The 16950-nt window shown below is 43.2% G+C and overlaps 1 protein-coding gene across 2 annotated transcripts in view; it reads right to left on the bottom strand.

Annotated features, from left to right (window-relative positions):
* LOC139656316 (copine-8) overlaps positions 1-16950 on the bottom strand; it is a 170819-nt gene that overhangs the window by 143822 nt on the left and 10047 nt on the right. For both annotated transcript variants that reach the window (XR_011696092.1, XM_071533854.1), the window contains exons 6-9: positions 16442-16495; positions 15983-16044; positions 3516-3562; positions 1307-1488 (exon numbers count right to left, since the gene is read on the bottom strand). Coding sequence is in view for 1 of the 2 variants with exons in the window: in XM_071533854.1 (XP_071389955.1) it covers positions 1307-1488; positions 3516-3562; positions 15983-16044; positions 16442-16495 (345 nt within the window). In the remaining variant the exon portion in view is untranslated. The remainder of the gene's footprint in view (positions 1-1306; positions 1489-3515; positions 3563-15982; positions 16045-16441; positions 16496-16950) is intronic.

The raw sequence follows: 16950 nt of genomic DNA, 5'->3' as shown, positions 1-16950 counted from the left end.
ATTTTTCCTTTAAAGACGACCACAGATTGGGCGCTAAAAGGAGCGACTCTGCCATGCCAACAAACTACCATCACAGCTGAGCAGAGCATGTGGAAGAGCAATCCACAGTGGAGACTCTGGGTTTTAATGAATAATATGAATATGAATTGAGTTAAAAATGTTGTTTTTCAGCCAAAGTGCATGGTGGTATTGTTGGTGTTTGAATGAAATAGTGTTTATTTTTACCCAAAGCTGATGATTGGACTGGGGATTGAAATGTTTTTGACATTAGGAAGGGATCAGTTTAATGAAGATGGTGATGCTGACGCTGCAGTATGCAGGATATTATCAAAATAGGCTTTGTCTTTCCCTCTCTCCCTTTGTCTTTCTCTCTCACTTCTTCTCTTCTCTCCTCTTTCCTCATTCTCTTCTCTCTCTCTCTCACTTCTCTCTTTCCTCATTCTCTTCACTCTCTCTCACTTCTCTTTCCTCATTCTCTTCTCTCTCTCTCTCTCACTTCTCTCTTTCCTCATTCTCTTCTCTCTCTCACTTCTCTCTTTCCTCATTCTCTTCACTCTCTCTCTTTCACTTCTCTCTTTCCTCATTCCCTTCTCTCTCACTTTTACTCTCCTCTTTCCTCATTCTCTTCTCCCTCACTTTTACTCTCTTTTCTCATTCTCTTTTCTCTTTCACTTCTTCTCTCCTCTTTTCTCACTTATTCTCTCCCCTCTCTCTCTTTCATCAAGGCTTTAGAACAGCCTTCTATTTGATGGTAGCTAATTTGGTTGAAATTTTTAACCATTTACTAAAAACGTACCTTTTCTGCCTCGCTTTTACTGTTTCTGTTTCTTACTGTATTAGCGCTTTTCATTTTTATTATTATTTTTAAACTCTTTTCTTTTATCTTTTTTATCCATCTTTTTTATTGATTTTAATCTATTTTATTTCTTTAATTTATTTCACTGTAACCTGTGATCTTTTCTCCTGCTGCTATTTTTCTGACTTTATAACTTGCTCTGATAAAAAAAAAAAAAACATATTGCATTGTCTTTTAATGTACGAAATGTGCTATATAAATACAGTTTGACTGATTTATTGATTGGTTGACTGAAGGTAAATTCATGTGTGACCTGTCTATCATTTACCTCTCCCTCCTTTCCCTTTTCTCCCTCCCTCTCTCTCCCACTGAGGGCGAATTGAAGGGTGCAGCTGGGTGATTCTAAAGCCTAAGGTGAGGAACATCTCTCCGATCCTGTCTCCAATCAACCCCTTTCCTCCCTCCCTCCCTCCCTCCCTCGCCCTTCGTCCCACGCTCCCTCGCTCTCACCAAGGCGAACTCGTGGGAGACCCGTCCGTCGGGCGGCAGCTTGGCTCCGAAGCCGAGAGCGGGGAACATCTTGTCGCTGTCGTAGTCCTGGATGATCTCCCCCACTGCCTTCAGGGCCATGGCGTAGGCATTCAGCTGGTAGGGGCTCATGTAGTGGAGCGAGGTGGGCTGGGCCGGGTTACCTGGTGGAGGCAGAGGAAAAACACACACACACACACACACACACACACACACACAGTCAGAGGATATTCCGAGCAGCAAACAAAATACAGTGAGCTAACACTGGAAAAGAACAGACTGTGTGCTTTTGGTTTATTGGCATCCATTATTGACAGCAGCATAAAAGCATAAAATTATCTCACTGCCCCAATATTTATTCTTTTAACTTCACTCTGATTTATTGAAAAGTATTTGCCATTGCCTCTTCCTACATGAAAGTGGAGGTGCAGTGTGACAGACGCACTGTGTCCCTTAGCCAATAGCAGAGGAACAAAACTGATTTATCTGCCGTCAGTAAAAGGGATTTTATGGCTGCGCTACAGATTAATATGATGTGTCTAATCTTGGGGTGCCATGGTTACCAGGAGGAGGATGAAATATGAACTTTGGATGTTTTAACATCCGCTGTCATAAACAAATGTATTATTTACCCACCTACATTGTAAAAAAAGATGGTCTGCCAGAGGATTTGTGTGGGCCAATTAGCTTTACAGAACTATCACTATTTGAAGGGCCACTTGAACCTTTAAATGGTTCTTTGCTAATGCAGTATTTGTTATTCAGTGGTTAAGTGTAGCATCTAGTGGTTCAATAAACAAGTAAGTGGCTCTTCACTGGTTCACCACAAATGATTGTGTATAAAACCACAAAAGGAAGCGTCATGTTTTATATTTGGTTCCTCAGGATTCCTTTCATGATTGTTAACAGACCACAAGCTAGACTGAGCCGCTCTTCAGCACGGTGAAGTGGCTGAAGCATCAAATCTGCCACTCGTGACCTCAATTAATGTCATGTGAAACTTTACTGACTGAAAAAAAACTGTTTTGCCTTCCCCACTCCACAGGGAGGTCAGAGGGGGGGTTAGCTACAGGACGGCACACCTGGAGCTGGAAGGGTTTCAGGACCAGGTTTGTGCAGAGAGGAGTGTGTGCTATGCTACCAAAATAACCAAATCAGAATGCCGTGCTATTCACTAACCATGTGCAACGAGTGGAAAGCGTGCCTAACAGTGCTGGTCAAGCAATAAAACCTCTTTGTGCCTGTCATACTCATGCATATGTAAATTATATGTAAATGTAATAATTTTGCATCCAGAATAGTTATTTGTAGGCAAAGCCATGCGAATCGAGATTGCACCCAATTCTCTAACACTTCTCAACACCAACTCCCCCAAATTATTTTAGCACATATGTCCTTTGAAAGGAGGCATGAAGAATAAATTTGGCCACTCAGAATGGCTGTTATCATGCAAGATACATCAAGTCAGGAAGCAAAGGAGACAGTTTTCCATCCTAGAATCTGAAATCAGATCAGGGAGCGCTCCAATTTTAAAGGGCACTCTAGGGTGCAAGGGTGCCAGCCTTGGTGGATTAGCCGCTGAAGCATGCAGTTTGTGCTTGGAACTGGTGATGAAGGGGGCTGTTTGCCTGCAGTGCTCTTTTCCAGGGCTTGTTTGAGCCACAGAATGGCCTCGCAACACAATGTTGGTGAATCTGGACCACAGTGTGTTGCTGAAGGAAACTTCAACGGGACGTATGCTTACCAGCATTGTGGTTTGACCTCAGGATCACCAGCTGGGAGAAAGTCTCTTTAACTACTAGACCACCTTTCCATCTGCCAGACAAGATCAAGCGCTCCTCAACCTCAAACACATTTTCATGCCCATGGTCTGAAAGCTCTCATTTGGTTTAATGGATTTGGCTTCGGCTCTGTAGCTGCAGCCTGTCCCGCCAGGACCAAGGGCAACGGTAGCTGGATAACACAGTCCTTAATCACTGCCATCATGGCATGTTACTGCATTACGCTTCAGCTGCCAGGTGTGATGGAGAGGGCTATTAGGAAACACTTGATTCTCCATCTGCATATATTTGAATAAACACTCGCTGAGCATTCGGTGCTCTTTGCAGGTCTGTATGTGGGTCTTTAAGTGTGTGTGCACATTCAAATACCCAATGTGTGTGTGTGTGTGTGTGTGTGTAAGGAGGCTCACCATTTGAAGCTGTGAAATCAATGGCCACTGTGAAGTTAATCTGGGTCCTAGAAGACAAAAGAAAAGAATTGATTCATCAATCAACAAGCATATGCCCTCGAACACACACACACACACACACGCACATGCACACACACACACTAATCTAATAAAAACCAATCAGCAGAAATTAACTGCAGACATGATCAAGATTAGGTGATCAAACAGACTTCCTCTTGCCCATTAGCTCTGAGAGAAATGAGGAGAGACACACAAGAAACAGAGACAAAAGAGTGAGAAATCGAGAAAGACAAGATTAAGCGTGAGAGAGAGGGAGAGAGAGAGAGAGAGAGATGAAACGAGACGAACACGGGACACGGGACAGCGGCATGTCTCTCCCCATCAAAGTATTTCCTAACTTGTTAAACCTGGAGGAACAGGATGTGGTTAAGCGCGCTGTCGGCCTGTCGCAGCTTTTTCACACCGATCCCCACCACACACACACACACATGCACACACGCACACACACACACACACACACACACACACATAACCTCCCTGTCCACCCCACACATGTTCCACTTGTTCAGATGCTGTTAAAGCAGCTGGCATCTCACTGGCTCTGTCACCTTGCCAGGCCATGTGAAGTGCAGGCTCTACCCAGATACCAGGCACTCCGCCCGGACACTGTGCGGCCCCCATCCAGCCCGAGATGCCAAAAGAGGACGGAGAGAGAGGGAGAGAGGGAGGGATGGAGGGAGGAAACAGCGTAAGAGACATTTAGTGTCCTTTCTGCACGCAGACACAGAGCGTGGGTTTTCAGAAAAGAGGCAAACCAGCTGCCAGCGGTGTGGAGCTGCCTTCTCATGTTGGGATACAGACATTAGCGGGGTCACAGCTGGAAAGAGGAGAGGAGAGGACAGGGAAGGAGAGAGGAGGAGAGAAGAGGAGAAGAGAAGAGAAGACAAGACAAGAGAAGAGAAGGAACAGACAGAAGAAGATGGAAGATGAGGGGGATGTTAAAGGGAGAAGAAATTAAGGTACAAGCAATCATTTGGGCAATGAACGACGAGATGAGGAGTGAGGAGTGGAGGGAAAGAAAGAAGGAAGTTGATGAGAATGGCAGAAGGAAAGAACAGAGGAGTGTTATGACTCTGGTCATTTGTGTTGTTTGTGGGTTAACAGCTCTCTTCTCTCCTCCTCAGTGTGTGCATTCAGTGTGTGTGTGATGAGATGCAGGTGTTGGTGTTCTCCTGGATTGGCTTAGGGGACGGGATTGCTGCTGGCTGATTGGATAACGTGGATGATATAAACCAGCTGAGGCCAACCCAACCTTCCCCCCTTTGCTCGCTCCCATTTCCAACAATGGAGGCCACCCTGCTGAACCTTGAAGCTGTGTGTTTCTGTAGCTGGTAGTATTGTGTAATACTTACTGGGTTCAGATGGACTTAGATAATTTGTAAATCTGTATTTGTTTTTGGTTAGGAGTTAGGTTAAAGCCTTGTCTTTTGTTTAAACTTTATTTCTTTTGTTAGAGAAGTTTAGGGTTTTGTAATTAGAAGTATTTTGTTTGTTATTTTGGGCATTGCTCAGCTCTGAAGCCTAAAAAAATAATAAAAACTGCTACATTGTGAACTTTGATTGTGGTGCGGCTGACCATTCTTGGGAGTGGGAAGAGCAGGGGCTCTGAACGTGTTGTGTCCTGGTTTCCCTTAGACCAGGGGCGTAACAGGAGTGACGAGAAGAGTGGAGAGGTAAAGGGAGTGATGCTATTTGGGTGGCATTACTAGCGAAGAGAAGAGAAGAGAAGAGAAGAGAAGAGAAGAGAAGGGGAGATAAGAGGGGAGAGGAGAGGAGAGAAGGGGAGAGAAGAGAAGAGAACTGAACTGAACTGAACTGAACTGAACTGAACTGAACTGAGTGGGAGATGCACTGAATCTCCTCAAGCTTTCTGCCTCTATAATTAATAGAGCGATGCCAATTCAACATTTCAGAACACTTGGAAAGAGAGAAGTCAGCGGAGAGAAGTAATTCATTACTGTCTTCTGTTGCAGAGCGGTTAGAGAGACCGTCCCGTGACCAGAAGGTTACAGGTCTGATCCTGTGAGATTACAGTGAGCCCCTCCTTGCACTCTGTGGTGACATGCATGTATCTGAACTCTGTGTGTGTCTGAGATATATATGCAAAGAAATACTAGTAAAAAAACACCTGTATTTTCACAGAAATCAAATCAAGGCAGTAAAGGCCAGAAGATGTTCATGGAAACTAATAATGAGAGACTGGTTGAAAAGTTGAAAACGATGGAAACTAATAACAAAAGACAGTTAATTTGTTCGAGAGTGCTGGTTATTTTTCCAGATTTTTCACCTTGAGGCTTGAATCCCGTAATGTTTTGAACAGTGCAGCACCAGCCGCTACAAAAACTGAATTACATGGTGTATAATAGGAGGATTCAATGCTCTAAATTCCCCAACAAAACAAATACAGAAAGAAAATTCCAGTAACGGGGATTTGCTAGGGGACAATGGCAAGGACAAGAGCAGAGCAGAGGAGATCATCTGAGCAAATTCTGGTCCAGTTCCCCATGCTGGCACAGACAAGCTTCAGCCTAGCAGCCTAAATTATGCATGCCCTCTTTCTCTCCCACTCTCTCTCTCTCTCTCTGTTACACACACACACACACACACACACACACACACACACACACACAGAGAAAGTTTGGGATAGAGATTATTCCAACTCCCTGAGTGTGAGGGGGCAGCCAGAAAAAAGGTGAATTGGGGGGCAAATTACAAATATGACAAAAGACGGACAGAGAATAGATGGGTGAGAACATCAAAACAACAAAATCACACTAGTGACACTAATCACAGTGATATCATATTATTTAATGGGGAATTTAATTAATTCCTGACTTTTATTGGCCTTTATCGGTGCCCAAGGAATTGCAACATCGACAGGTCTCAGTCTTTAATTGACAGAAATGTAAAAGTCACATTTTCAGTAGTAAGCTAGTTAATAAGAGCAGTGGTTCTCAACGTGGGGTCCGGGGACCACGAGGGTCCTTTAGTGAGTTCCAGGGGGTTCCCAGCAAATTGATGAATTATTAAACATTAAAAAGAAGTTAACACAATTAGAGAATGCAGAAGAATTACTATTTTGATCATAGTTTCTCATAGGTATCTCTCTAACTAAAATACAGATCATATTTGACAATAAAACTATTCTCAGATTTGGGTCCGAGAGACAAAATCTTATCAAACGGGGGTCCATGGCCCAAATGTGTACTAAATTTCTAGGTTCTTGATATGAAAAAGGTTGAGCATCACTGAATTAGAGTAGAGATCCAAGAAACTTCTACTGAAGAGGTAATATACTGTATATCACAATGCAAAACAGTACTGCTTTGTCATTTGCTTTTTTGGCTTGAGAATGAAATGCGTTGTGCCGCTGGTCGCTTGATTGCAGCTCCATTACTGAGCTAAATCATACTGAATGCACCTTTAACAGAAGGCTACATGGCACTACATTATATACTGTAGAAAGCAACTGGTCTCAAATTCAGAGTCCAGTTTCTTGCTTCCAAAAGTTAATATCATCCCTCACATTTGACATCATCGTTTTGACTCTAAATATACCCGTTTCTGGGAGGAGGAGAGAGGAAGAGCATATCAGTATCCAGACCAGAACAGAGACCCTCTTCCAAAAGGTCAACTATCACCTCTGCATTAATCAGAGAGGAGTTTGCTGTGTGAGGTTAGAGTGAGGCATCAGGTTATTGGCTCTCGGGGGTTTCCTCTGCATGGTGATGTGTGCTGCTGGATATCAGCCACACTGAGCCCAAGCCTACTGGCCTCCTTTGAAGAAAGAATATCGTATCTATTTTTTCTTTTCAAGGTCTCTCTTCAGTCTGAGTTACCTTCTACAGACAGGAAAATACTGAGAGAGCCTGACAAGAGAGAATACTGCTGTCATTTAGGATTATAGCCCATTTTCTACTGTCTATGTCTAGTTTACATTGCCCCAATTATTTTGCAATACATAGTGTGTATAATTAGATATTTTAACATTTACTTGTTTTCCATTGTTTTAAAAATACAAACTTCACGTGTCAAACCTAGCTTGAAATGAACGGCTGTCCCGGCTAACAAAGACGCCCTAAATAAGAAGACATGGATGTGACAATAAAGTTTGAAAGGCGACATGTTTCTGAGGGAGTATTCCCTGGCGGAGACTTCCAGTTCTCCCCTGTGGGTGTCAGGTGATTGACAGCAAGCAGAGCGTAATGTAACAGACACAATGAAATAACAATAAAGCGGAGAAACAAAACAAAAACCAAATTAGGGCTTCATGTTTACTGTGATGGATTATCTCGCTCTGTGGAAGTTGTTTTCCATACTGGACAAAACTGAATGGCAGCAAATGGCTTCTTCTTCTGAATGGAGGAAAATGAGCGCTGATATCTCCAACTATGCTGACTGTGTGCAGACAAACGGGGGCAACCTAGACCACTAGCACAAATCTAAAAAAAAACAAAACACAGGTATTGTCCTTTAAATTTTGCTAGGTATAGGTATGTCCCTGTTCCACACACACACACAAAATTATCTAAAGAGCAACATGGGATATCGCAGCAAGGCAGCGCAGCAGAACGGCATAAAACAGGAATGACAGCAAAATGTTCTGGCAGGTATGATAAGGGATTTCCAGAGGCAGGGGTCTTAACCGAAACAACATCATGTCTGGGCTCAGCAGAGGGAGGAGAGATATGACAGCTGACGCAACTGGCTTCACAGCTTAGCCTGCCTTGAAAACCAAGCCTTATCTTTAAGTGTCCTGAAGGTATGGGGGGGAAGCTTCTACAACCCTTCTTTAAGTAAACTTTTAAGGGCAGTTATACCAGTTTTATCGTGTTATTTTTTTTTTTTTTGCCAATCTTCAATGGCTGCCATCCACCCCTGGCAACTGAAGCTCCACCTTGCGCTTTGGCAGGAATTTTTTAATCGAAATGTTTGTTACCTCCTACACACACACACACACACACACACACACACACACACACACAGAATCTATTTTCATCTGTCTGAGTTATGTTTTAATGTAAGGAGACTGGAGACAGACAAACATGATGCTGTGAGGAAAACTATTTTCCAAAAAAACATGGTCTGTTAAAGGTTAGCTTCATATACACACACTGCCCATCAAATGTTTTAGGACACCTTGCTTTTGAAAATGTTTAATAAATAAGCATGCTTTCTTTGTCAGTTTGCAATAAACTAAGACACTTTGATGAACAAGTTGATTAAATAAATCCAAAGTATTAGTTAGTAGCTACAAAAGCATTGCAGGTATTTTTTCCCTTACTTCTTGATTGAAAAATAACAGAGAAAATCAAACGGTACTTTGAAAATGTAGAAAAGGCGAGGTGTCAGTCAGACTAAAATGTGCCATGTTTTTCACTTAACTCCTAATTAGCTGAAACTAAAATTCCAGCATGGCGCAGGGATGCAACCCTAGCACAATCAATTATCGCCTTTTACCTGGCATTTCATCTGTTTTTTGTTTTTTTTCAACCTTTATCTAGACAGGAAGGGGTTTTGCTGAGCATGCACAGTTTTCCAGCACCACTCTGCTTCACATTCATACAGAAACACACATTCACACCAAGCACAGGCTTCTACTGAGCAGCTCCACTGAAGTAATGGACGGTTAAATGCCTTGCTTAAGGGCACAAGGTGGTGTGTGCACTTTCCCTATCCAGATACACATAATCTGTTTTCTGCTGTTTCTCTCTCAGTGATGTATGTACAGTGTGTGTGTGTGTGTGTGTGTGTGTGTGTGTGTGTGTGTGTGTGTGTGTGTGTATGTGTATCTGTGTATATGACTGCACGCATATGTGCGACCGTGACACAACACCTTTTCCCCACACTGCTCCATTTATCTGGCCGATTGCCTCTGGGTCCCGGAGAGAAAACAATCTCTGGCAGCTGCAGACACTGCTGATAACCACAGAAGAAGAGAGAGAAAAAAGAGAAAGAAAAGAAAGAAAGAAGATAGGATGAGAGAGAGATACGGGTGGAGCGAGGGATGAGAGCCTCCCTGTTGTACAGTAATACTACATTGTGTTTACCTCTGTACAGTGTAAGGACTGTGTTAAGTAGAGGGCACCAGCGGCGTGTGTGTGTGTGTGTGTGTGTGTGAGAGTGTGTGTGTGTGTGTGTGTGTGTGTGTATGACAGTTTGTGTGTTTGGTGGTGAAGGGGGAATGCCTCTTAACCAGCTGGGTCTCTGTCAGTGATCTCCTCCTGCTGTTAAAACCCACAGTGGCTCAGCTAGGAACCAATATGACAAAATACCGCGCGGTGGGGGGGCTGATGAAGAGGTTGCACGCTGCATTCGGATAAGCCTTCCTGCAGACTGAGCGGGCCGGGTGCTCCTGTCTCTCCTAAACCTGCAAAGTGTCTCATTTCAAGACCGCAAAATAGATAATCTCTTCCACGTCTCCAGTGATGTGCCGCCATAGACAGACACTATTGTCCCCACTGCTAGAGAAAACATTGGGAAATGTGAAGGGAAAAATAAGCCATTCAGCCCAATTTTTACCCCAAAACACAGTAAGCATTGGGTCAGTGTTTTGAATTAGCATTTTATCTATGAAAATGCATTCATATAACAATAGCAACCTGCACTAGAACCAAAACTACAACCAAAATAGAGACAGATGTGGAACCAAAACCAAAATAATCAGGATTGACCACATTCCAAAAAGTTGTACGAAAACCAGCAATATCTCATATTACACATGAATAGGAACATTGAAATTTGGTGAATTGCAACACAATTGTTGTCTGCCTTTTCATTAAGTTTTTTTTTCATCTGTTTTTCCAGTTCTAAATATGAGAGATGTGTTGCTTTTGCTTGACAAAAAACAAGCTAAAAATTGCTTTAATCTCAGAGTTTAGGTGTTCAAACTAATACTGTCCTGAAATGAATCCTTCTTTGTAGTCCATTATTCACCTTACATTACATTTCACACTGTCAAAATACACAGTCATTTTGGAAATGAGGGAGCCGTGACTCACAAGTAAAACATTTTCATTTTTAGTGCACATTAGGAGTTCATGAACAGTCAACCATAAATCCTGGCAGCTCTGGGGCCAAGTAGTCATCCACTACCTAATCCAAGCAAATCATACTTCTAACATAGCCAAAGTCAAACCAGGATCCTACTTGTCAAGTCATTTTGCCTTTTTTGCAGTTATCAATATTGACAGCTGGAGAAAAAAGCCTGAATACTAGTCATGGAAGCCAATCTCCTGAGGCTGACTGCTCCTGTGCTTCTATGGAAGTGTTCGTCTAAAAAAAGTGAGAATGTTCTATTTAAGAGAAATATCACTTTAAAATGTTATCAAGAAGTCTGCTTTCCTCTTTGGCAGATTTTTAAGTGCCGGGGGAAACTTGTCTTGCATGCATGAGAGCACTGATTGGCCTAAAAACGCCATCAGAGGTTGTGACCTCTCCTGATGATTTGCAGACAGATGTTGCTGGTTGGATGATGTCCATCTGGCCACAAAAGGAGAAGAGGAGGAGAGGAGAGGAGAGGAGAGGAGAGGAGAGGAGAGGAGAGGAGAGGAGAGGAGAAGAGATTCCACACACAATTTTCTAGCAGTTTCACAACATAATTTACTATGTATGACAACTGAAATAGGATTTTTCAAAACATAGGGTTTTCAGCCCCATTGACTTACAGTGACATTGCTAACAAATACAAAAAACTTCTGCTTCCAACATCTCAAAAAACTTTTCTTTTCTCTGAGTTATGAAGTTGGACAATCGATTTCATGTGATTTTTGGCCAGAAATGAAAAGAAAGGCGACAAAGCATCTGATAGAAGTCTGGCTTCTAAAAATAATCTACAGAGCTGCTGTTACCAGTACCTGCATGAGAATGTGGAGGAAAGGAGATGCATAAGGTGATTTATCAAAGGGCAGTAATTGGATTAGGGGCTACTATTCAATTGCAAGTTGGCTAGGGCAGATAGGTCAACACAGGATTCTGATTTCTCCTACTTCAATGCCTGACTTGGGAGAGGAGAGGAGAGGAGAGGAGAGGAGAGGAGAGGAGAGGAGAAGAGAAGAGAAGAGAAGAGAAGAGAAGAGAAGAGAAGAGAAGAGAAGAGAAGAGAAGAGGAGAGAAGAGAAGAGAAGAGAAGAGAAGAGAAGAGAAGAGAAGAGGAGAGAAGAGATTGTCTCCTGGAAATTGAGTTTTGATGCAATGATGTGGCCCTTTTTCAAATATTAAACACCAATAAATCACACACATGTCCCGTATTTGGGGCCTGGCTGGAGGTGTGAAGAAAAGAAGCAAATCACAATACAGCAGATCTCTGCATTAAATCAAATTAGATGTTGGTTTTGGCAGCTGTATTGTGCTGCTTCATCTGCTATGCATAATCCATAAAATAAAGATCCCGAGCTCCATTCAAAGTCTGGATTTTTCACAAACCTAGTCTTTGTCTGCATTCTGAGTCTCCGCTCCTCTATCTAATGATAACCTCTCAGAAGGATTTCAATACAAGCAGAGTTCCCTACCGCTCCTATTCTTGTTTCAATACTCGATTCACACGCCAAAACAAGGGAAAACAATATCTGTCATTATGAGTGACAGGAGCGCCTTCAAAGGCACAAGCTCAAAATGAAAGATATAGCCAACAAAGTCTTCATTTTTCCCTCATGCCCATGCAAAAAAGCCCCTTTGTTGAAAACCACGGGTGGTGCTAATGCTTTATCAGAGGGAATGAAAAGAACGAGAGCTGCGGCGCCGCGGATTGAGATGGAGCCTTCTCAAATCAGTCATTTATGCTAATACAGCCGACGGATCATGTTCCTAATTAGGTCCAAATGAACAATTAGCTGATTGGGTTGAAACTGCATGAAGACCTGTCAGTCAGGAGGAGGAGAGGAGAGGAGAGGAGAGGAGAGGAGAGGAGAGGAGAGGAGAGGAGAGGACAGGAGAGGAGAGGAGAGGAGAGGAGAGGAGAGGGCAGGACAGGACAGGACAGGACAGGACAGGACAGGACAGGACAGGAGAGGAGAGGAGAGGAGAGGACAGGACAGGAGAGGAGAGGAGAGGAGAGGAGAGGAAAGGAGAGGAGAGGAAAGGAGAGGAGGGGAGAGGACAGGAGAGGAGAGGAGAGGAGAGGAGAGGAGAGGAAAGGAGAGGAGGGGAGAGGACAGGAGAGGAGAGGAGAGGACAGGAGAGGAGAGGAGAGGAGAGGAGAGGAGAGGACAGGACAGGAGAGGAGAGGAGAGGAGAGGAGAGGAGAGGAGAGGAAAGGAGAGGAGAGGAAAGGAGAGGAGGGGAGAGGACAGGAGAGGAGAGGACAGGAGAGGGGAGGGAAATGAGATGAGACGACTGTAGCGAACTGACAGAGTACCTGTGTAGACGGTCCAACAAGATGCAGACACACAAGGGATTTGAGGAAAACGCGTGAAAGAAAGTGAGGGGGAGGGTGTGTGGGTCATGTGCATGTGCAAGCATATGTGTGTGTGTGTGTTTATGAGTTTGTGTGTGTGTCTGAGTCTCCGTGCACAAGCTCACAGTCTGCCCATTATGCAACTGGAGTAAGTGCAACTGGTCCATTACAGTCCATTTAGGTTTCAAACAGTGAGACAGCACTTGGCACTTCATTTAGCCACACAAGCGTGTAACAGCACCCAGCTCACACTCCCCTGCACCACCCGAATAACCTCTTCCTGAGCATTTCAGAGTGCATTTTGACTGACAGCGCCGCCGAGAGCGCGGTCTTGTTCGTAGGGAGAGCCGAAGATGGGATTTCTCCATTAGCGGTTATAGACAGAGCAAGCAAACACATGCTCTGACACGTGTGTGTACATAGCAAACATACATTTAGGAGCGGCCCTTGCACATCACACACACACAGTCAAGCTCATAACCTTGGACATCATGCAAATGGGTGGTCAAACTTCCGTCAAGAGTTTGATTGACAAGACAGCACATAACCATAACACGCAGCAACATACACACACACAAGCCTTCCAGCCATATGTCTATAATCTCCCTGAGGACATTTCTGCTACATTTCCACCTCCGCAAACATGAAACTCCATCTGATACCTCATTCTGGCATACACAGCGTGCATTCATACTGCCCTTGTGAATCGATAGCGTATTGATTGGTGTTTGTAGTCAGGGAGTGAACCTCTACTGGCTCATAAATGATCAGGTCACAAAATACCAGCCTGAGAACCTGAGATTCAAGCCTTTCCACTTTATTTTTCAAACTGAAAGAGGTGAAGGCTGGTAATCCAACTCTGCATGCGGCTAAGGGTCAAGTATTAGCTTGGTGTATAGTGTAAGTATGACCCACACACACTACTACCTACTGCTCTCTGTTCAGATTTTACTCTTACTAGACTTATATTTGCTCTTTCATAAACAGTGCTTCAGGTTTGCTGTCAGTCAAAAGGCCTCCAAACAAAAATATCAACATAATGTGCTCTAATTTTCACTCAAGTACACCAAAGTTCACCAGTTTTATTTGTATGTCTTGAAGTAACATTCTAGATTTGAATAATGACATAAAATGTTAAACAGTGACTTTGAATTGAACCTGGTTCCCCAGCATTCGACTAACAGCACATCCTGGAAGTCTAAAGTACTTTATAGCTTAATGTAAATGCAAAGTCACATTTACTTTATACAGTCACATACTGTGCAAATGCACTCAAGTGAAAGTATATCTTCACCTTTCTCTCTGTCTCTCTCTCTCTCTCTCTCTGTGTGTGTGTGTGTGTGTGAGAGAGAACCGGAAGAGCTTGAGGGAGGCCATCCTTTAAAAAAGCACACAATGGGGTCAGAGTTCAGAGGTCAGATCAGAGGTACAGTAGTAAGTACGAGGCTCTTCACATCAATAGCTTGGAGCTCTGCTGGTCTGTTCACACCACTGTAATGTGAATGTCAGAGTGTGTGTGTGTGTGTGTGTGTGTGTGTGTGTGTGTGTGTGTGTGTGTGTGTGTCTCAAGTGTGTGAAAACCCAAGGCCCAAGGCTAGTGTTCAGATTCATGCTTTGGGCAATGCAGGACCCCATGCTGCACATGTACAGCTCGCATATATATTACCTTAATGTATTGAGCTGTTAATAATTCATGAGATATATCAGGCTTTTCCCTGCATATGAAACTCTTAGGCCACTTACAAGTCTTTCTTCTGAACCCTCAAGGAAAATGTAATCCCCAAGATGTAGTGAAAAAAGAAGAGCTGTGTTACTCCTGGTTCAGATAACTCACTGATAAGACCACCGATGCTATAAATAAATGAGTGGCACTCACTGTTTAAGTCTGGCCACTCTGCAGGTACATCTAAAATATCACATATTTTCTTCACGATATGGCTTTCTCCTCATGTTAGGGGCTTTAGAATAACCACCAAAAGCTTCAGCTCTTAAAACCTGACATGTTGTTTTCATGATCATAACAAGGCTGCGGCCAAAACCATCTAAGTCCAGTCCAAGTCCAAATCTGTGTCCCTTTATGCAAAGTTTCTTAAGGATGACCAGAGGTTTAGATCTACATATCTGCAGGAGTTCTGTACTTTACCTTTCAGCGCCCAGATAATTATTGCATGGAAGCTTGAGGATCATTGCATACACAGATTTCAGAAGGTGAAATCTGTTGAGTCAGCATCCAATAGTGGCCAAGACCAGACAAGTCAGAGTCAAAACAAGATGATGTCAAAAAAGTCTCAAGATCAGACTCAACTACAACAGCACACACTCTCTCTCTCTCTCTCTCTCTCTCTCTCTCTCTCTCTCTCTCTCTCTCTCTCTCTCTCCACATTCTCCCCCTCTGTGAATCTAATAAAAGGCAGAGTGTGTGGGCGAGCGTTCACGCCATGCCTGGCTGCACACAGTCAACCCTCCTGAGCAACATACGTACACAAACACGTGCACACACGCACACACACACACACACACACACACACACTCCAACACACAGCCCATTTACACTGCCTCTGCTCCAGTGAGTATCATACGAACTCCCAGTTCTATTTATAGAAAATTCAATGTATTCCTGTTGCACTGTCAGTCTCTCTCAGGCACCTCCAAGTGTGTGTGACACAATGCAAGATTACACACAAGGGCATGGACACACACCCACACACAATGGCACACACACACACTTCCCAGTCTAATCCCTCTGTACTTGACTTCAGGTCGGCCCATCTGTCAATCTTTCTCTCTCTCTCTGTCCTTCTCTCTCACGTTCTCTTTCTCTCGCAGGCAAAGGAACACTGTTCTGATCCACTCACACTGAGGGATCATTATCTTTGGCATACTGAAGACACTGAGTCGTGATGGGGTTATTATCAGGACAGTGATTGGTGCGCTCAGCATGTCACTTCCCATTAAAGGACTACAATCCCCATCTCTCACCGTGCGTTAAATGAATGCAGAGTCATTGACTCACCCTCCTTTGATGTAGTCCAGGAAGGTGACTTCAATGTCCACCAGGAACGACAGCAGGGTGACCTGGCAGTGAAAGGTGTCAATGACAATGATTTGAATTGGCTGCAAGTGCTGCGACTTTTGGGACATAGTTGCATTTAGCAAGAGGAAGACAAAGTCAGTTTCTTATTTGTTCTTTAATAAATATGGAGGGTTTAGTTCCAAAATTAGATATCCTCTATTTGAAAAAAGTGACATCTTCTCTTGAGAAATTGATTGAACTGAATTGACTTTTAAGGAAGCTGACAATAGTATAATGACGTGAAACACCATGAAACAAGTACCAGTTCTAGAAAAACTGTGATATAGTAGCGTATCTCAAATTTAGTACCGCCAGTCCATGCAATAGTACTATCCATCAACGCAGGAAAATGATGCATTAAATTTTATGGATATTGCCTCATAAATGCAGTTCACTCACCGTTCCAGAGTTGAGGTATTTTTTCTTCTTCCCTTTCTTCTTTGGATTTACCACCTAAGAACGACAAAAAAACTGGATTACCTCTTTCATTCATTCATTCAGTCTTTTTTTGTATTCATCATCAAATGGAAGCCAAAGTGTGTATTCATATTTGGCAAGTAAGAGTCTGCATGTACAGTACGGTTTGTATACCTGCCTTCCTCCATGCCTCTACACATGTTTACAGTTTTACACAATTGTTTACACACATTTTCTGAAACTGAGGCTCATTTTCTCAAAACTCTAAAAACAAAAACACTAACGCAAAGTGTAAAACCCCACAAATCTCTTGCAAGATGAAACACTGCATTCAAAACTGTGTTATCTACTATGTTATCTACACATACAACCATCATATGAACACATCTTTCTAACAATCAATTACACACTGCCCTTGAGCAAGGCACTCGACCCCCAACTTTTCCAGTGAAGCTGCTCAATGGCCACCAGAGGAAGACTGTGGCTATATG

The sequence above is a fragment of the Centroberyx affinis genome, unplaced genomic scaffold, assembly GCF_046629955.1.
Source record: "Centroberyx affinis isolate AG114_WGS23_722 - 3 ecotype Tasmania unplaced genomic scaffold, CSIRO-AGI_Caff_v1 ptg002443l_1, whole genome shotgun sequence".
In the NCBI taxonomy this organism is placed as follows: Eukaryota; Metazoa; Chordata; class Actinopteri; order Beryciformes; family Berycidae; genus Centroberyx; species Centroberyx affinis.
Note: the sequence above shows the minus strand (reverse complement) of the source record. Positions and strands in the feature narration are given on the sequence as shown.